Source organism: Oncorhynchus nerka, linkage group LG1, assembly GCF_034236695.1.
Source record: "Oncorhynchus nerka isolate Pitt River linkage group LG1, Oner_Uvic_2.0, whole genome shotgun sequence".
NCBI lineage: Eukaryota > Metazoa > Chordata > Actinopteri > Salmoniformes > Salmonidae > Oncorhynchus > Oncorhynchus nerka.
Window position 1 is genome coordinate 53,099,642 of NC_088396.1, and position 16,576 is coordinate 53,116,217.

The following is a 16,576-nucleotide window of genomic DNA, read 5'->3' on the forward strand; positions in this document are numbered from 1 at the left end:
AACTCTCCTCTATATTCAGGTTCAGTAACTCTCCTCTATATTCAGGTTCAGTAACTCTCCTCTCCTCTATATTCAGGTTCAGTAACTCTCCTCTATATTCAGGTTCAGTAACTCTCCTCTCCTCTATATTCAGGTTCAGTAACTCTCCTCTCCTCTATATTCAGGTTCAGTTACTCTCCTCTCCTCTATATTCAGGTTCAGTAACTCTCCTCTATATTCAGGTTCAGTAACTCTCCTCTCCTCTATATTCAGGTTCAGTAACTATCCTCTATATTCAGGTTCAGTAACTCTCCTCTCCTCTATATTCAGGTACAGTAACTCTCCTCTATATTCAGGTTCAGTAACTCTCCTCTATATTCAGGTTCAGTAACTCTCCTCTCCTCTATATACAGGTTCAGTAACACTCCTCCCCTCTATATTCAGGTTCAGTAACTCTCCTCTATATTCAGGTTCAGTAACTCTCCTCTATATTCAGGTTCAGTAACTCTCCTCTCCTCTATATTCAGGTTCAGTAACTCTCCTCTATATTCAGGTTCAGTAACTCTCCTCTATATTCAGGTTCAGTAACTCTCCTCTCCTCTATATTCAGGTTCAGTAACTCTCCTCTATATTCAGGTTCAGTAACTCTCCTCTATATTCAGGTTCAGTAACTCTCCTCTATATTCAGGTTCAGTAACTCTCCTCTCCTCTATATTCAGGTTCAGTAACTCTCCTCTATATTCAGGTTCAGTAACTCTCCTCTCCTCTATATTCAGGTTCAGTAACTCTCCTCTATATTCAGGTTCAGTAACTCTCCTCAATATTCAGGTTCAGTAACTCTCCTCAATATTCAGGTTCAGTAACTCTCCTCAATATTCAGGTTCATTAACTCTCCTCTATATTCAGGTTCAGTAACTCTCCTCTATATTCAGGTACAGTAACTCTCCTCTCCTCTATATTCAGGTTCAGTAACTCCCCTCTATATTCAGGTTCAGTAACTCTCCTCTATATTCAGGTTCAGTAACTCTCCTCTCCTCTATATTCAGGTTCAGTAACTCTCCTCTCCTCTATATTCAGGTTCAGTAACTCTCCTCTCCTCTATATTCAGGTTCAGTAACTCCCCTCTATATTCAGGTTCAGTAACTCTCCTCTATATTCAGGTTCAGTAACTCTCCTCTATATTCAGGTTCAGTAACTCTCCTCTATATTCAGGTTCAGTAACTCTCCTCTCCTCTATATTCAGGTTCAGTAACTCCCCTCTATATTCAGGTTCAGTAACTCTCCTCTATATTCAGGTTCAGTAACTCTCCTCTATATTCAGGTTCAGTAACTCTCCTCTCCTCTATATTCAGGTTCAGTAACTCTCCTCTATATTCAGGTTCAGTAACTCTCCTCTATATTCAGGTTCAGTAACTCTCCTCTATATTCAGGTTCAGTAACTCTCCTCCCCTCTATATTCAGGTTCAGTAACTCTCCTCTATATTCAGGTTCAGTAACTCTCCTCTATATTCAGGTTCAGTAACTCTCCTCTCCTCTATATTCAGGTTCATTAACTCTCCTCTCCTCTATATTCAGGTTCAGTAACTCTCCTCTATATTCAGGTTCAGTAACTCTCCTCAATATTCAGGTTCAGTAACTCTCCTCTCCTCTATATTCAGGTTCAGTAACTCTCCTCAATATTCAGGTTCAGTAACTCTCCTCTCCTCTATATTCAGGTTCATTAACTCTCCTCTCCTCTATATTCAGGTTCAGTAACTCTCCTCTATATTCAGGTTCAGTAACTCTCCTCTCCTCTATATTCAGGTTCAGTAACTCTCCTCTATATTCAGGTTCAGTAACTCTCCTCTATATTCAGGTTCAGTAACTCTCCTCTCCTCTATATTCAGGTTCAGTAACTCTCCTCTCCTCTATATTCAGGTTCAGTAACTCTCCTCTATATTCAGGTTCAGTAACTCTCCTCTATATTCAGGTTCAGTAACTCTCCTCTCATCTATATTCAGGTTCAGTAACTCTCCTCTCCTCTATATTCAGGTTCAGTTACTCTCCTCTCCTCTATATTCAGGTTCAGTAACTCTCCTCTATATTCAGGTTCAGTAACTCTCCTCTCCTCTATATTCAGGTTCAGTAACTCTCCTCTATATTCAGGTTCAGTAACTCTCCTCTCCTCTATATTCAGGTACAGTAACTCTCCTCTATATTCAGGTTCAGTAACTCTCCTCTATATTCAGGTTCAGTAACTCTCCTCTCCTCTATATACAGGTTCAGTAACACTCCTCCCCTCTATATTCAGGTTCAGTAACTCTCCTCTATATTCAGGTTCAGTAACTCTCCTCTATATTCAGGTTCAGTAACTCTCCTCTCCTCTATATTCAGGTTCAGTAACTCCCCTCTATATTCAGGTACAGTTAATCTCCTCCCCTCTATATTCAGGTTCAGTTCTGTGTTGTTAGTTGGCAGCATCTAAAGAGTTAGATAAAAGGTGAGATGCTTAGTTCCTCACCATGTTGCCATAAGAATGGCCCTGAGAGACTCGGTGGTGCTTCTAGCCTGTCCACTATGCACCATGGAGTTGGTGTATTGCTGTATCTTTCTTCACTGTTCCCTGTAGGAGCCTCCTGGACGACCCTCACTTCCACCACTCTCTGGTGAATGGTGTGGCTGAACCCGTGCCCTACTTCACCCAGCTGAGACAGACTGCCTACACCCCTACCACACCTCTCCCTGGGGCTGCTACGCCTTATCCTGGGACCAGGGAGGCCCCTCCACCTTGCCCCCCTACTCCTCAGCTCCTCATGGGGGGCAGTCTGTACAGTGCTGGGGTAACAGAGGTAACAAAGCAACAGCCACAGACCCAGAAGCCAACAGTGAAGCGAGAGCATCAGCTCAACGTTCAGGAGACCATCCGCAGGTGAGCTGGGTTGGGTGGGGCGACATACAGTTGAAGTCGGAAGTTTACATACAGTGGGGCAAAAAGTATTTAGTCAGCCACCAATTGTGCAAGTTCTCCCACTTAAAAAGATGAGAGAGGCCTGTAATTCTCATCATAGGTACACTTCAACTACAAAATGAGAGAAAAAAATCCAGAAAATCACATTGTAGGATTTTTTATGAATTTATTTGAAAATTATGTTGGAAAATAAGTAATAACTTGCACAATTGGTGGCTGACTAAATACTTTTTTGCCCCACGGTAATGAATAATGTGAATTAAGGTGCTGTTGTTCCCCTTGAATTAATGTGAATTAAGGTGCTGTTGTTCCCCTTGAATTAATGTGAATTAAGGTACTGTTGTTCCCCTTGAATTAATGTGAATTAAGGTACTGTTGTTCCCCTGTGAATTAAGGTACTGTTGTTCCCCTTGAATTAATGTGAATTAAGGTACTGTTGTTCCCCTTGAATTAAGGTGCTGTTGTTCCCCTTGAATTAAGGTACTGCTGTTCCCCTTGAATTAATGTGAATTAAGGTGCTGTTGTTCCCCTGTGAATTAAGGTGCTGTTGTTCCCCTTGAATTAAGGTGCTGTTGTTCCCCTTGACTAATGTGAATTAAGGTGCTGTTGTTCCCCTTGAATAATGTGAATTAAGGTACTGTTGTTCCCCTGTGAATTAAGGTGCTGTTGTTCCCCTTGAATAATGTGAATTAAGGTGCTGTTGTTCCCCTTGAATTAATGTACTGTTGTTCCCCTTGAATAATGTGAATTAAGGTGCTGTTGTTCCCCTTGAATTAATGTACTGTTGTTCCCCTTGAATAATGTGAATTAAGGTGCTGTTGTTCCCCTTGAATTAATGTGAATTAAGGTACTGTTGTTCCCCTTGAATTAAGGTACTGTTGTTCCCCTTGAATTAAGGTGCTGTTGTTCCCCTTGAATAATGTGAATTAAGGTGCTGTTGTTCCCCTTGAATTAAGGTACTGTTGTTCCCCTTGAATAATGTGAATTAAGGTGCTGTTGTTCCCCTTGAATAATGTGAATTAAGGTACTGTTGTTCCGCTTGAATTAAGGTGCTGTTGTTCCCCTTGAATTAAGGTACTGTTGTTCCCCTTGAATTAATGTGAATTAAGGTGCTGTTGTTCCCCTTGAATAATGTGAATTAAGGTACTGTTGTTCCGCTTGAATTAAGGTGCTGTTGTTCCCCTTGAATTAAGGTACTGTTGTTCCCCTTGAATTAATGTGAATTAAGGTGCTGTTGTTCCCCTTGAATTAAGGTGCTGTTGTTCCCCTTGAATTAAGGTACTGTTGTTCCCCTTGAATAATGTGAATTAAGGTGCTGTTGTTCCCCTTGAATAATGTGAATTAAGGTGCTGTTGTTCCCCTTGAATTAAGGTGCTGTTGTTCCCCTTGAATTAAGGTGCTGTTGTTCCCCTTGAATTAAGGTGCTGTTGTTCCCCTTGAATTAAGGTACTGTTGTTCCCCTTGAATAATGTGAATTAAGGTGCTGTTGTTCCCCTTGAATTAATGTGAATTAAGGTGCTGTTGTTCCCCTTGAATTAATGTGAATTAAGGTGCTGTTGTTCCCCTTGAATTGGTAACCTCTCTGTGTTCACTTCTGCTACCCCTCCTCCCTTTCCTCTCCTTCCTCTCCTCTTCCCCTCCTCCCTCTCCTCTTCCCCTCCTTCCTCTCCCCCCTCCCTCTCCCTCTTCCCCTCCTCTTCTCTTTCCCTCCTCCCTCTCCTCTTCCCCTCCTTCCTCTCCCCCTCCCTCTCCTCTTCCCCTCCTTTTCTCTTTCCCTCCTCCCTATCCTCTTCCCCTCCTTCCTCTCCCCTCCTCTTCCCTCTCCTCTTTCCCTCCTCCCTCTCCTCTTCCCCTCCTCTTCTCTTCCCCTCCTTCCTCTCCCCTCCCTCTCCTCTTTCCCTCCTCCCTCTCCTCTTTCCCTCCTCTTCACCTCCTCTCCTCTCTTTCCCTCCTCCTCTCTTTCCCTCTTCCCCTCCTTCCTCTCCCCCTCTCCTCTTTCCCTCCTCCCTCTCCCCCTCCTCCTCCCTCTCCTCTTTCCCTCCTCCCCCTCCTTCCTCTCCCCTCCTCTCTTTCCCTCCTCCCTCCTCCCTCCCCCTCCCTCTCCCCCCTCCCTCTCCTCTCCCCCTCCCCCCTCCCTCTCCCCCTCCCTCCTCTTCCCCTCCCTCCTCTTCTCCTCCCTCTCCTCTTCCTCTCCTCTCCCCCTCCCCTCTCCTCTTCCCCTACTCCTCTTTCCCTCCTCCCTCTCCTCTTCCCCTCCTCCCTCTCCTCTTTCCCCCTCCCTCTCCTCTTACCTGCCCCCCTCCTCTTCCCCTACTCCTCTTCCCTTCCTCCCTCCCTCTCCCCCTCCTTTTCCTCCCAGGCTGCCAGAGTTCTGTGACGTGACAGAGGAGGTTCTCCTCAACACCTTACAGAACCTGATGATGGAGGCGTTCCTGGGAGAACTGGTCCTTACAACCAGGCCACGAATCATCGCTCTGCCTCCTGTCTCTGCCAGGTCTGTCAAAACCTCCTGGATGCCAGAATAGCCTGTTCTCAGATCTGTTTGTGTGAACTCCTACGGTCAGACCCACACCCCATCCAGCTTGTACAATGATCATAAAACCGATTTTTCTACAGAAGTTGGATCTATCAAGCATGTTCATTAGTCCAGACTCCACAGATTACACATTTCCATTGATCACAGCCATTATCAATAAGGTTAAACTGTGACTTATCACTCGTTATGTTTCCATTCATTTATCGACATTTACAGTTGTTTGTTCAGTGATCTAAAAGCACTGTATCTCTAGAGGCGTCACTACAGACCCTGGTTCGAATCCAGGCTGTATCACAATTGGCCCAGCGTCGTCCGTCATTGTAAATAATTTGTTCTTAAATTGACTTGCCTAGTTAAATTAAAAAGGGTTAAATTTGCATAGAGTATAGATGAGACAGTTGCACGTAATGACGTCAACAACAACAAACAACTACAGTGTCGTATAAATGTAGTGGTTCAATTGTTTCCATTACCCATCTAGCCAAATTGTTTCCATTACCCATCCAGCCAAATTGTTTCCATTACCCATCTAGCCAAATTGTTTCCAATTACCCATCTAGCCAAATTGTTTCCATTACCCATCTAGCCAAATTGTTTCCATTACCCATCTAGCCAAATTGTTTCCATTACCCATCTAGCCAAATTGTTTCCATTACCCCATCTAGCCAAATTGTTTCCATTACCCCATCTAGCCAAATTGTTTCCATTACCCATCTAGCCAAATTGTTTCCATTACCCATCTAGCCAAATTGTTTCCATTACCCATCTAGCCAAATTGTTTCCATTACCCCATCTAGCCAAATTGTTTCCATTACCCATCTAGCCAAATTGTTTCCATTACCCCATCTAGCCAAATTGTTTCCATTACCCCATCTAGCCAAATTGTTTCCATTACCCCATCTAGCCAAATTGTTTCCATTACCCCATCTAGCCAAATTGTTTCCAATTACCCATCTAGCCAAATTGTTTCCAATTACCCATCTAGCCAAATTGTTTCCATTACCCCATCTAGCCAAATTGTTTCCAATTACCCATCTAGCCAAATTGTTTCCAATTACCCATCTAGCCAAATTGTTTCCATTACCCCATCTAGCCAAATTGTTTCCATTACCCCATCTAGCCAAATTGTTTCCAATTACCCATCTAGCCAAATTGCACATTAATAAATTGGAGACTGCCTGTATGTCGTCCCACATATCTGTTTAATGCATCAGGTTACCCGTGAAAAGGAGAAAATTAACAAATAATTTATTTATTTATTTAATTTAAAATATTTGCCAACGTATCGCCACATGGTGAAACTTAAATTGCCAGAAAAGCAGGGTGAAGTAATTCATGTATTCTTGAAAGTCGGGACAATCCTTGTCCAGGAAAGAAACAGTTTTTCGTTCTAGCATTTAGAAGTTGAGGGGAGCTTGATAACATCGTGTCCCCGCGTACCTTCAAAAGGATTCAGCAATGATCATTTAGTCAAAACACCAGGTCTCAGAGAGAGTTTGACAAAAGAAACATCCACCTGTCAAAATGTCTCCTATATCTGCCGTTTCCATTACACATTAGGCTTTTTGTTTTTTTTGCATACTGCTTTTGTCAAATAAACCTGGATCAACAGACTGCTCTGTTTTGTCTTATCTAGGAGGACCAGCTGTGGTTCCAGGAGGCTGTCCAGAGCTGGCGCTGACCCAGACAGGAGCAGAGAGACCAGGGGGGTTCCTCTGGGTCTTAGCTTCAGCCCACCCTCTTCACTACTGGCCAACCTGGCATGGACCTAACCAGTGTTTTATTCCACACAATGCCTCAACATTATTTCATACCCAATTAATAACTATTAAAAAAAAAAAAAAAAGTTCAGCAAAAGTTGATTTGACCATTTTAAAATAGCGATTCACGTCTCGATGCCCTGATCTACAATGTGATTAGTACTTTCACACCCTCATGTACCTGATAGTAGCTCTGTGAAGCACTGGACAGTTTCACTTCACTATATCGAGCCTTTATAATAAACCCAAAACAGACCATTCCAAAAACACATTTTTTGTTTATTAAAAAGGAATTCAGTCCACAGTAGTTAAGACTTTGGCACCTACAATATATATATAAAAAATAAAAATAACAAAAACGTGTACACCCCAAATAGCATTAAAACAAAATGCTTGGATAAAAGAGATAAATTAAAAACAGCAGTTGAGGTGTGTGTGTGAAACAATGCAACTCAACTGGCAGCCATCTTAGAGCTTCCGTTCACAAAATGGCAGACGTACATGAAAACGCCAGATACAATTCTGGACATTGAATGAACACCCACTTGTTGTGTACCTCTGTGATACAACTCTTGCATTAAAGCAGTGGTATTCAGCGGGGACCCCCCCCCCGATTGAATTTCTGGGGACCAAATTTCTTATGATCCCACCCCATATCAAATAACCTAAAAAATAAAAAATAACTTTTTTAAAAAACTGCAAATTTCTACATAATCGTCTTCTCAAAAATGAAAAGAAACCAATAAATACATTTACTCAATAAAATTGTATTTTTCAAATATGTTTGTATAATGTCCATACAATAATCTGTACTCTTGGTTTCTGGTTTTTCATTTTTATATATATATATATATATATATATAAAAATTGGCGACCCCACGACTTTGAATACCACTGTATTAAAGACCATGCTTGGTTTTAAAAAGGAATGTTTTTTTTGTTTGTTAGACTGGTAGTTGAAGTCTCCAAAGAGATTTGAAATACATGAAGACAAGGTTCTCATGCGAGACCTCTGTATCCAAGTGGTTCACTATATAGGGAATAGGGTTATACTTCAAAACAGCGATCCTATTTCTCTGTAGAAGCATTTGAGCTCGGATGGGATCGGTTGGAGAAATATTATCCATTCCAGATAACTCTTGACGGCATCGTGAGTTTTCCCATATTGTAAACTTCTGAATGGGGTAAAATCTCACATCAGAGAGAGAAAGCTCTGGTTCGGGCAGCACAGAGTAGAAACAGTAGGCTACCGGAGGAATGGCAACGCACAGAGTAGGCTACCGGAGGAATGGCAACAGCACAGAGTAGAAACAGAGTAGGCTACCGGAGGAATGGCAACAGCACAGAGTAGGCTACCGGAGGAATGGCAACGCACAGAGTAGGCTACCGGAGGAATGGCAACAGCACAGAGTAGGCTACCGGAGGAATGGCAACGCACAGAGTAGGCTACCGGAGGAATGGCAACAGCACAGAGTAGGCTACCGGAGGAATGGCAACAGCACAGAGTAGGCTACCGGAGGAATGGCAACGCACAGAGTAGAAACAGTAGGCTACCGGAGGAATGGCAACAGCACAGAGTAGGCTACCGGAGGAATGGCAACGCACAGAGTAGAAACAAAGTAGGCTACCGGAGGAATGGCAACAGCACAGAGTAGGCTACCGGAGGAATGGCAACAGCACAGAGTAGGCTACCGGAGGAATGGCAACAGCACAGAAACAGAGTAGGCTACCGGAGGAATGGCAACAGCACAGAGTAGGCTACCGGAGGAATGGCAACGCACAGAGTAGAAACAGAGTAGGCTACCGGAGGAATGGCAACAGCACAGAGTAGGCTACCGGAGGAATGGCAACTCACAGAGTAGAAACAGTAGGCTACAGGAGGAATGGCAACAGCACAGAGTAGAAACAGAGTAGGCTACCGGAGGAATGGCAACAGCACAGAGTAGGCTACCGGAGGAATGGCAACAGCACAGAGTAGGCTACCGGAGGAATGGCAACAGCACAGAGTAGGCTACCGGAGGAATGGCAACAGCACAGAGTAGAAACAGAGTAGGCTACAGGAGGAATGGCAACAGCACAGAGTAGAAACAGAGTAGGCTACCGGAGGAATGGCAACAGCACAGAGTAGGCTACCGGAGGAATGGCAACAGCACAGAGTAGAAACAGAGTAGGCTACCGGAGGAATACTGAACGGCTTTAGAACCTCTACAGATTTTCCATTTTCTCTTTTCATGGGAATGTCTCGAAGGACTAGGTAGGACAACGGAACCAAACATTAAAATATAAAAGACCCTTTCTTTGCCTTGGGGGGGGGTATTTTGAAGTGACGCTATAGAAAGGAGTGGCAATGTGGAGAAGCAGCAGGGTGGTGGTTAATTGGTCAGACCAGACCACTGATCAAGGTTAGTGAATGACAGGAACAGGAAGTCAGCACGTAGTTGACACTTCCTACAGTAATATGTTCCATGGAGTACTTCTGTGACGGCACGGGAAGACGTCGCCATAGAAATACAAGTCTAGAAGAATTCAATGGGAATTATATTTCCATGGGCGACACGTAGGAAGTCCCACCAAGTTGACTACTTAAAAAAATAAAATAAAAAATGGTGCATGCTAGCAGTCTTTTGTGAGACTGATCCTAGTGCACTCTAGGTTTTATATATCTCTGTGTAAGTCACAGGTACAGCGCCTTCAGGAAGTATTGACTTGTTGTCGTTGTTGTTACAGCCTGAATTTAAAATGGATTAAATAGAAATTGTGTGTCAATGATTTACACACAATTACCCCATAATGTCAAAATGGTATATCGTTTTGTAGAACATTTTGTAAAGTAATAAAATGTTAAAAGTTGAAATGTATTGAGTCAATAAGTATTCAACCTCTTTGTAATGGCAAGCCTAATTAAGTTCAGGAGTAAAAATGTGCTTTGACAAATTGCATAATAAGTTGTTTAACCTTTTGTTTTTAATGACCATCTTATCTCTTTACCCCACACAAGTGTCTGTGAGGTCACTCAATCGAGTAGTGAATTTCAAGCACCGATTCAACCACAAAGACAAGGGAGGTTTTCCAATGCCTCGCAAAGAAGGGCACCTATTGGTAGCAGACATTGAATATCCCTTTGAGCATGGTGAAGTTATTAATTACACTTTGGATGGTGCATCTATACACCCAGTCACTACAAAGATACAGGCGTCCTTCCTAACTCAGTTGCCGGAGAGGAAGGAAACCACTCAGGGATTTCACCAGAACAATAACCTAAAAACACAAGGCCAAATCTACACTGGAGTTGCTTACCATGAAGACAATGAATATTCCTGAGTGGCCTTGTTACAGTTTGGATTTAGAAATCAGCTTGAAAATCTATGGCAATACTTGAAAATGGCTGTCTAGCAATGATCTACAACCAACTTGACAGAGCTTGAACAATTTAAAAAAAAAAAATTAATGGCCAAATATTGTACAATCCAGGTGTGCAAAGCTCTTAGAGATTGACTCAGGGATGTGAATACATAAGTAAATTAGATATTTATGCATTTCATTTTCAATATATATATATATTTGCTAAAAATTTCTAAAAACATTTTCACTTTCATTAAAAAAATCTATTTAATCCATTTTGAATTCAGGCTGTAACAACAAGTTGTTGAATAAGTCCAGGGATAGGACGACTTTCTGAAGGCCCTGTAATGTGAGTGGAGTCTGAGGAGGAGGAGGATCTCCTCTCCTTCTTTACTCTGAGGGTTGCTGTACATCTGCTAGGAGCTCTGGTCTCAGACACTCTATAGGACACTGGATGTTCTGTTGGGAAGACAGAAAGGAAACATTGACTTCATTTCAAGTACGTGTTAGCATGATGGTCAATAAGGAAATCCATTTTTTGTTTTACCTTTATTTAACTAGGCAAGTCAGTTAAGAACAATTTTTTTTATTTTCAATGACGGCCTAGGAACAGTGGGTTAACTGCCTTGTTCAGGGACAGAACGACAGATTTGTACCTTGTCAGCTCGGGGGATTTGAACTTGCAACCTTCCGGTTACGAGTCCAACGCTCTAACCACTGGGCTACCCTGCCGCCCCTCCCCTCTAACCACTAGGCTACCCTCCCGCCCCTCCCCTCTAACCACTAGGCTACCCTCCCGCCCCTCCCCTCTAACCACTAGGCTACCCTCCCGCCCCTCCCCTCTAACCACTAGGCTACCCTCCCCTCTAACCACTAGGCTACCTACCTCCTCTACACTCTAACCACTAGACTACCCTCCCGCCCCTCCCCTCTAACCACTAGGCTACCCTCCCGCCCCTCCCCTCTAACCACTAGGCTACCCTCCCGCCCCTCCCCTCTAACCACTAGGCTACCCTCCCGCCCCTCCCCTCTAACCACTAGGCTACCCTCCCGCCCCTCCCCTCTAACCACTAGGCTACCCTCCCGCCCCCCCCCTCTAACCACTAGGCTACCCTCCCGCCCCGCCCCCTCCCCTCTAACCACTAGGCTACCTACCTCCTCTACACTCTAACCACTAGGCTACCCTCCCGCCCCTCCCCTCTAACCACTAGGCTACCTACCTCCTCTACACTCTAACCACTAGGCTACCCTGCCGCCCCTCCCCTCTAACCACTAGGCTACCCTCCCGCCCCTCCCCTCTAACCACTAGGCTACCCTCCCGCCCCTCCTCTAACCACTAGGCTACCTCCCGCCCCTCCCCTCTAACCACTAGGCTACCCTCCCGCCCCTCCCCTCTAACCACTAGGCTACCCTCCCGCCCCTCCCTCTAACCACTAGGCTACCCTCCCCGCCCCTCCCCTCTAACCACTAGGCTACCTACCTCCTCTACACTCTAACCACTAGGCTACCTCCCGCCCCTCCCCTCTAACCACTAGGCTACCCTCCCCTCTAACCACTAGGCTACCTACCTCCTCTACACTCTAACCACTAGGCTACCCTCCCGCCCCTCCCCTCTAACCACTAGGCTACCCTCCCGCCCCTCCCCTCTAACCACTAGGCTACCCTCCCGCCCCTCCCCTCTAACCACTAGGCTACCCTCCCGCCCATCCCCTCTAACCCACTAGGCTACCTACCTCCTCTACACTCTAACCACTAGGCTACCCTCCCTCTAACCACTAGGCTACCCTCCCGCCCCTCCCCTCTAACCACTAGGCTACCTACCTCCCCTCCCCTCTAACCACTAGGCTACCCTCCCCTCTAACCACTAGGCTACCCTCCCTCTAACCACTAGGCTACCCTCCCTCTAACCACTAGGCTACCCTCCCTCTAACCACTAGGCTACCCTCCCTCTAACCACTAGGCTACCCTCCCCTCTAACCACTAGGCTACCCTCCCTCTAACCACTAGGCTACCCTCCCTCTAACCACTAGGCTACCCTCCCTCTAACCACTAGGCTACCCTCCCCTCTAACCACTAGGCTACCCTCCCGCCCCTCCCCTCTAACCACTAGGCTACCTACCTCCTCTACACTCTAACCACTAGGCTACCCTGCCGCCCTCCCCTCTAACCACTAGGCTACCCTCCCGCCCATCCCCTCTAACCCACTAGGCTACCTACCTCCTCTACACTCTAACCACTAGGCTACCCTCCCCTCTAACCACTAGGCTACCCTCCCGCCCTCCCCTCTAACCACTAGGCTACCCTCCCGCCCATCCCCTCTAACCCACTAGGCTACCTACCTCCTCTACACTCTAACCACTAGGCTACCCTCCCCTCTAACCACTAGGCTACCCACCCGCCCCTCCCTCTAACCACTAGGCTACCTACCTCCCCTCCCTCTAACCACTAGGCTACCCTCCCCTCTAACCACTAGGCTACCCTCCCCTCTAACCACTAGGCTACCCTCTCCGCCCCTCCCCTCTAACCACTAGGCTACCTACCTCCTCTACACTCTAACCACTAGGCTACCCTGCCGCCCCTCCCCTCTAACCACTAGGCTACCTACCTCCTCTACACTCTAACCACTAGGCTACCCTGCCGCATGATATACAGCTGATCTCGATTGACATATGGGAAGTCACAAAGACATTTGTGTCCATGTTATTATGGGCCAGTAAGTGGCAGGATGAAAGGCTCTAGAATCCAAGGAACACAGAATAAAATAAAACACTAGAAAGGACACTGGTAAACCTTTAACGTAACTACCGGTCGGCCATCTTGGTCAGGGAAAACTGTATAATATTGTATCTCTATGCCTGAGAGGCCCGGGAACACCCACCAGTTTCTTCAAGGCGTTCTCCCTATAGCGGTCGAATGCGTCTTGGTGTATTTGAGGCTGTAGCAGATCCACATCTACCTCAGTCTGAGCTCCCGGTCTTCTGCAGTTCTCGCAGCGCCAGCCCTGAGGGCAGGACACGCCATTTACCACATAGAACAAAACACTGACGGTCTCATACATCTGCTACGTCCTTAACATTCACTGAAGTCCTCGCCGTTAGAATTCAAATTCACTTTGATAGTCCGACAAATTTGCGTATCCAGTTTACCACACGTTCACAACTTTCTCCTGCTTAAGTCCAGACTCCTCTTATCTGTGCTTTTCTTTTACTTCCTGTGTGCTACACCACAACATCCTGTGCTCCACTGTATGGAGACGGTGGTCTTACCTGCTGTCCTCCGTAACAGGTGCAGGTACAGATAGCTCCCAGGTATTCCTTCTGCCACTGGTTGCCCACCTGGTACATCTTCCCCTCGTCGTAACACGTCGACTCATCTGTAGAAACAAATCGATCACCATAACAACGCACAGTGCAGTAAGTCTCCGGCCCTCGTCCCGTTATCGTAGCGAACCTGAACTCTTTACTGCCGGATTGGATATTTTCTTTTTCACGTTGTTTCGTTCCAGCAACTGTGGTGGAGGCGTTACGAGAACAGCTCGGCAGTATTAAAAGGAACCGCGGACTTGGTACACTCTGGTGTGAATTAAACAACTTGTCGGCCATTAATTGCTCTCTATACTAGTATGGTCCGGTACTTACGTGGCTCGCACTTGAACTCTCCCTTCCCGTTGCCCAAACAAGTACAGCTCATCATGTGACCGTTCTCAGCGTGGCGATCCCACTTCTCTCCTATGCGGTAGTTGTTCCCGCTGTCATGACACCACTCTGTAGGAGGGAGAGGGTGAAGAGGGGAGTAGGGGACGTAGGAGAGGGGAGTAGGGGACGTAGGAGAGAGGACGGGAGAGGGGAGTAGGGGACGTAGGAGAGAGGACGAAGAGGGGAGTAGGAGAGAGGAGTAGGGGACGTAAGAGAGAGGACGGGAGAGGAGTAGGGGACGTAGGAGAGAGGACGGGAGAGGGGAGTAGGGGACGTAGGAGAGAGGGTGAAGAGGGGAGTAGGGGACGTAGGAGAGAGGGTGAAGAGGGGAGTAGGGGACGTAGGAGAGAGGACGGGAGAGGGGAGTAGGGGACGAGGAGAGAGGGTGGAGAGGGAGTAGGGGACGAGGAGAGAGGGTGAAGAGGGGAGTAGGGGACGTAGGAGAGAGGACGAAGAGGGGAGTAGGAGAGAGGAGTAGGGGACGTAGGAGAGAGGACGGGAGAGGGGAGTAGGGGACGAGGAGGAGAGAGGGTGAAGAGGGGAGTAGGGGGACGAGGAGAGAGAGGGTGAAGAGGGGAGTAGGGGACGAGGGAGAGAGGACGGGAGAGAGGGTGGAGAGGGGAGTAGGGGACGAGGGAGAGAGGGTGAAGAGGGGAGTAGGGGACGTAGGAGAGAGGGTGAAGAGGGGAGTAGGGGACGAGGGAGAGAGGGTGAAGAGGGGAGTAGGGGACGTAGGAGAGAGGGTGAAGAGGGGACGTAGGAGAGAGGACGGGAGAGGGGAGTAGGGGACGTAGGAGAGAGGGTGAAGAGGGGAGTAGGGGACGTAGGAGAGAGGGTGAAGAGGGGAGTAGGGGACGTAGGAGAGAGGGTGAAGAGGGGAGTAGGGGACGTAGGAGAGAGGAGATCATACTAGTTGAATTAATCCAAAATACGTTTTTTGGGGGCGGGGGTGCACACATGGCCATTATGTCCTCGACTCCTCCCACTCTGGTGGAGAAAGGAGTCTGATTGGACCCAACATTCTGAGCTTCACTGAGACATTCTGAGATTCACTGAGACTGAGAGTGTACAATTCATCCCTCATTCACACAAACATCAGTCATTTGACCCATGACGTTTAGCATTCAGACGTGATGATGGCATGTCGTCTCAGGGTTTGGTATCGTCTGGTTATGGACTGACAATACAAACCCCAGACACAACAAGCTCTATCCCTGTCAGTGGCATGTTTTACTACAGTAGAACAACATGCTGCAGGGACTAGCATGGGCAGACCTTAGCCTTTCTATCAAATCATCCCAGAATAAAATGTGCTTTAAGAATGATTTAGTCATTTTAACAAATGCTATAAAATGAGAGAAAATAAATACCGTAACCATACAATTTATTTTTTATTTTTAAATTTTGGTCATATGCGTCAGGTCTGCCCATGCTGAGGTAAGATAGAAAGGGGGTTTGTATTAGAAGCATTATGGGATGGGTTAGAGTCACTCACTGGATGAATCACATCTGAAATGGCCACTGCCCAGCCCCAGACACCTGCACCACAGCTTAAAGCCCGTCTCTGACATACGCTCCCACTCTACACCCACGTCATGGTAGGTGGCTGTGAACGTGTCATAACACACATCTCTGTTGGAGGGGAGGTGGTCTCCTGGAACTACAGGGAGAGAGAAGGGACAAAGCATGTTAACAAAAGAAAAACAACAAACAGATGGACAAAGCAAACTATTTATCAACAGATGGGATTTCACCAAATAATAAAAGCACGGACCCCCAAAAACTAAAACACGGACCCCCAAAACACTAAAACACGGATCCCTAAAAACTAAAGCACGGATCCCCAAAAACTAAAGCGCGGATCCCCAAAAACTAAAACACGGATCCCTAAAAACTAAAGCACGGATCCCTAAAAACATTAGAAGGACGCTGGACAACAACTCATGAAAAGTCTTAATTGAAAAGTCTAATGTTATTGCATGGCATACCACCGCAGGGTACTGGAGAGAGTAGCCATAATCTCACGGACATGCTAATGTAGTCCTTACCAGCGTTGCCAGCGGTGACTATCTCCTCCAGGACCTTCTCTCGGCCCTGCCCTCTCATGGCCTCCACAACGACGTTATAGGAGGCTCCTGATGTCAACCCGATCAGAGTGGCACTGGTAGAAGTGCCTGGTAATCTCATCTGTTAAGAGAGAGATGGAGATTGTTTAGTGGGAATAGCAATACCTGTGGTGTGAGAATCATTCACTATTGACACCATGTATGTCGTAAAGAGAATAATCAGGTACGCTAGTACACACCTTGCTACAGAT

The 16,576-nt window shown here is 46.3% G+C and overlaps 2 protein-coding genes across 2 annotated transcripts in view; one reads left to right on the forward strand and one right to left on the reverse strand.

Annotated features, from left to right (window-relative positions):
• cfap65 (cilia and flagella associated protein 65) overlaps positions 1-9,798 on the forward strand; it is a 162,328-nt gene extending 152,530 nt beyond the window's left edge. Inside the window, exons 29-31 of the mRNA XM_065018206.1 lie at positions 2,588-2,887; positions 5,286-5,420; positions 7,099-9,798. Of these exons, the coding sequence (XP_064874278.1) occupies positions 2,588-2,887; positions 5,286-5,420; positions 7,099-7,234 (571 nt within the window). The 3' untranslated portion in view covers positions 7,235-9,798. The remainder of the gene's footprint in view (positions 1-2,587; positions 2,888-5,285; positions 5,421-7,098) is intronic.
• Positions 9,799-10,161: 363 nt separating this feature from the next.
• Positions 10,162-16,576, reverse strand: part of LOC115121478 (fibronectin 1a) — an 85,911-nt gene continuing 79,496 nt past the window's right edge. Inside the window, exons 36-41 of the mRNA XM_065019653.1 lie at positions 16,308-16,446; positions 15,755-15,919; positions 14,203-14,328; positions 13,831-13,937; positions 13,443-13,565; positions 10,162-11,023 (exon numbers count right to left, since the gene is read on the reverse strand). Coding sequence (XP_064875725.1) covers positions 10,955-11,023; positions 13,443-13,565; positions 13,831-13,937; positions 14,203-14,328; positions 15,755-15,919; positions 16,308-16,446 — 729 coding nt within the window. The 3' untranslated portion in view covers positions 10,162-10,954. The remainder of the gene's footprint in view (positions 11,024-13,442; positions 13,566-13,830; positions 13,938-14,202; positions 14,329-15,754; positions 15,920-16,307; positions 16,447-16,576) is intronic.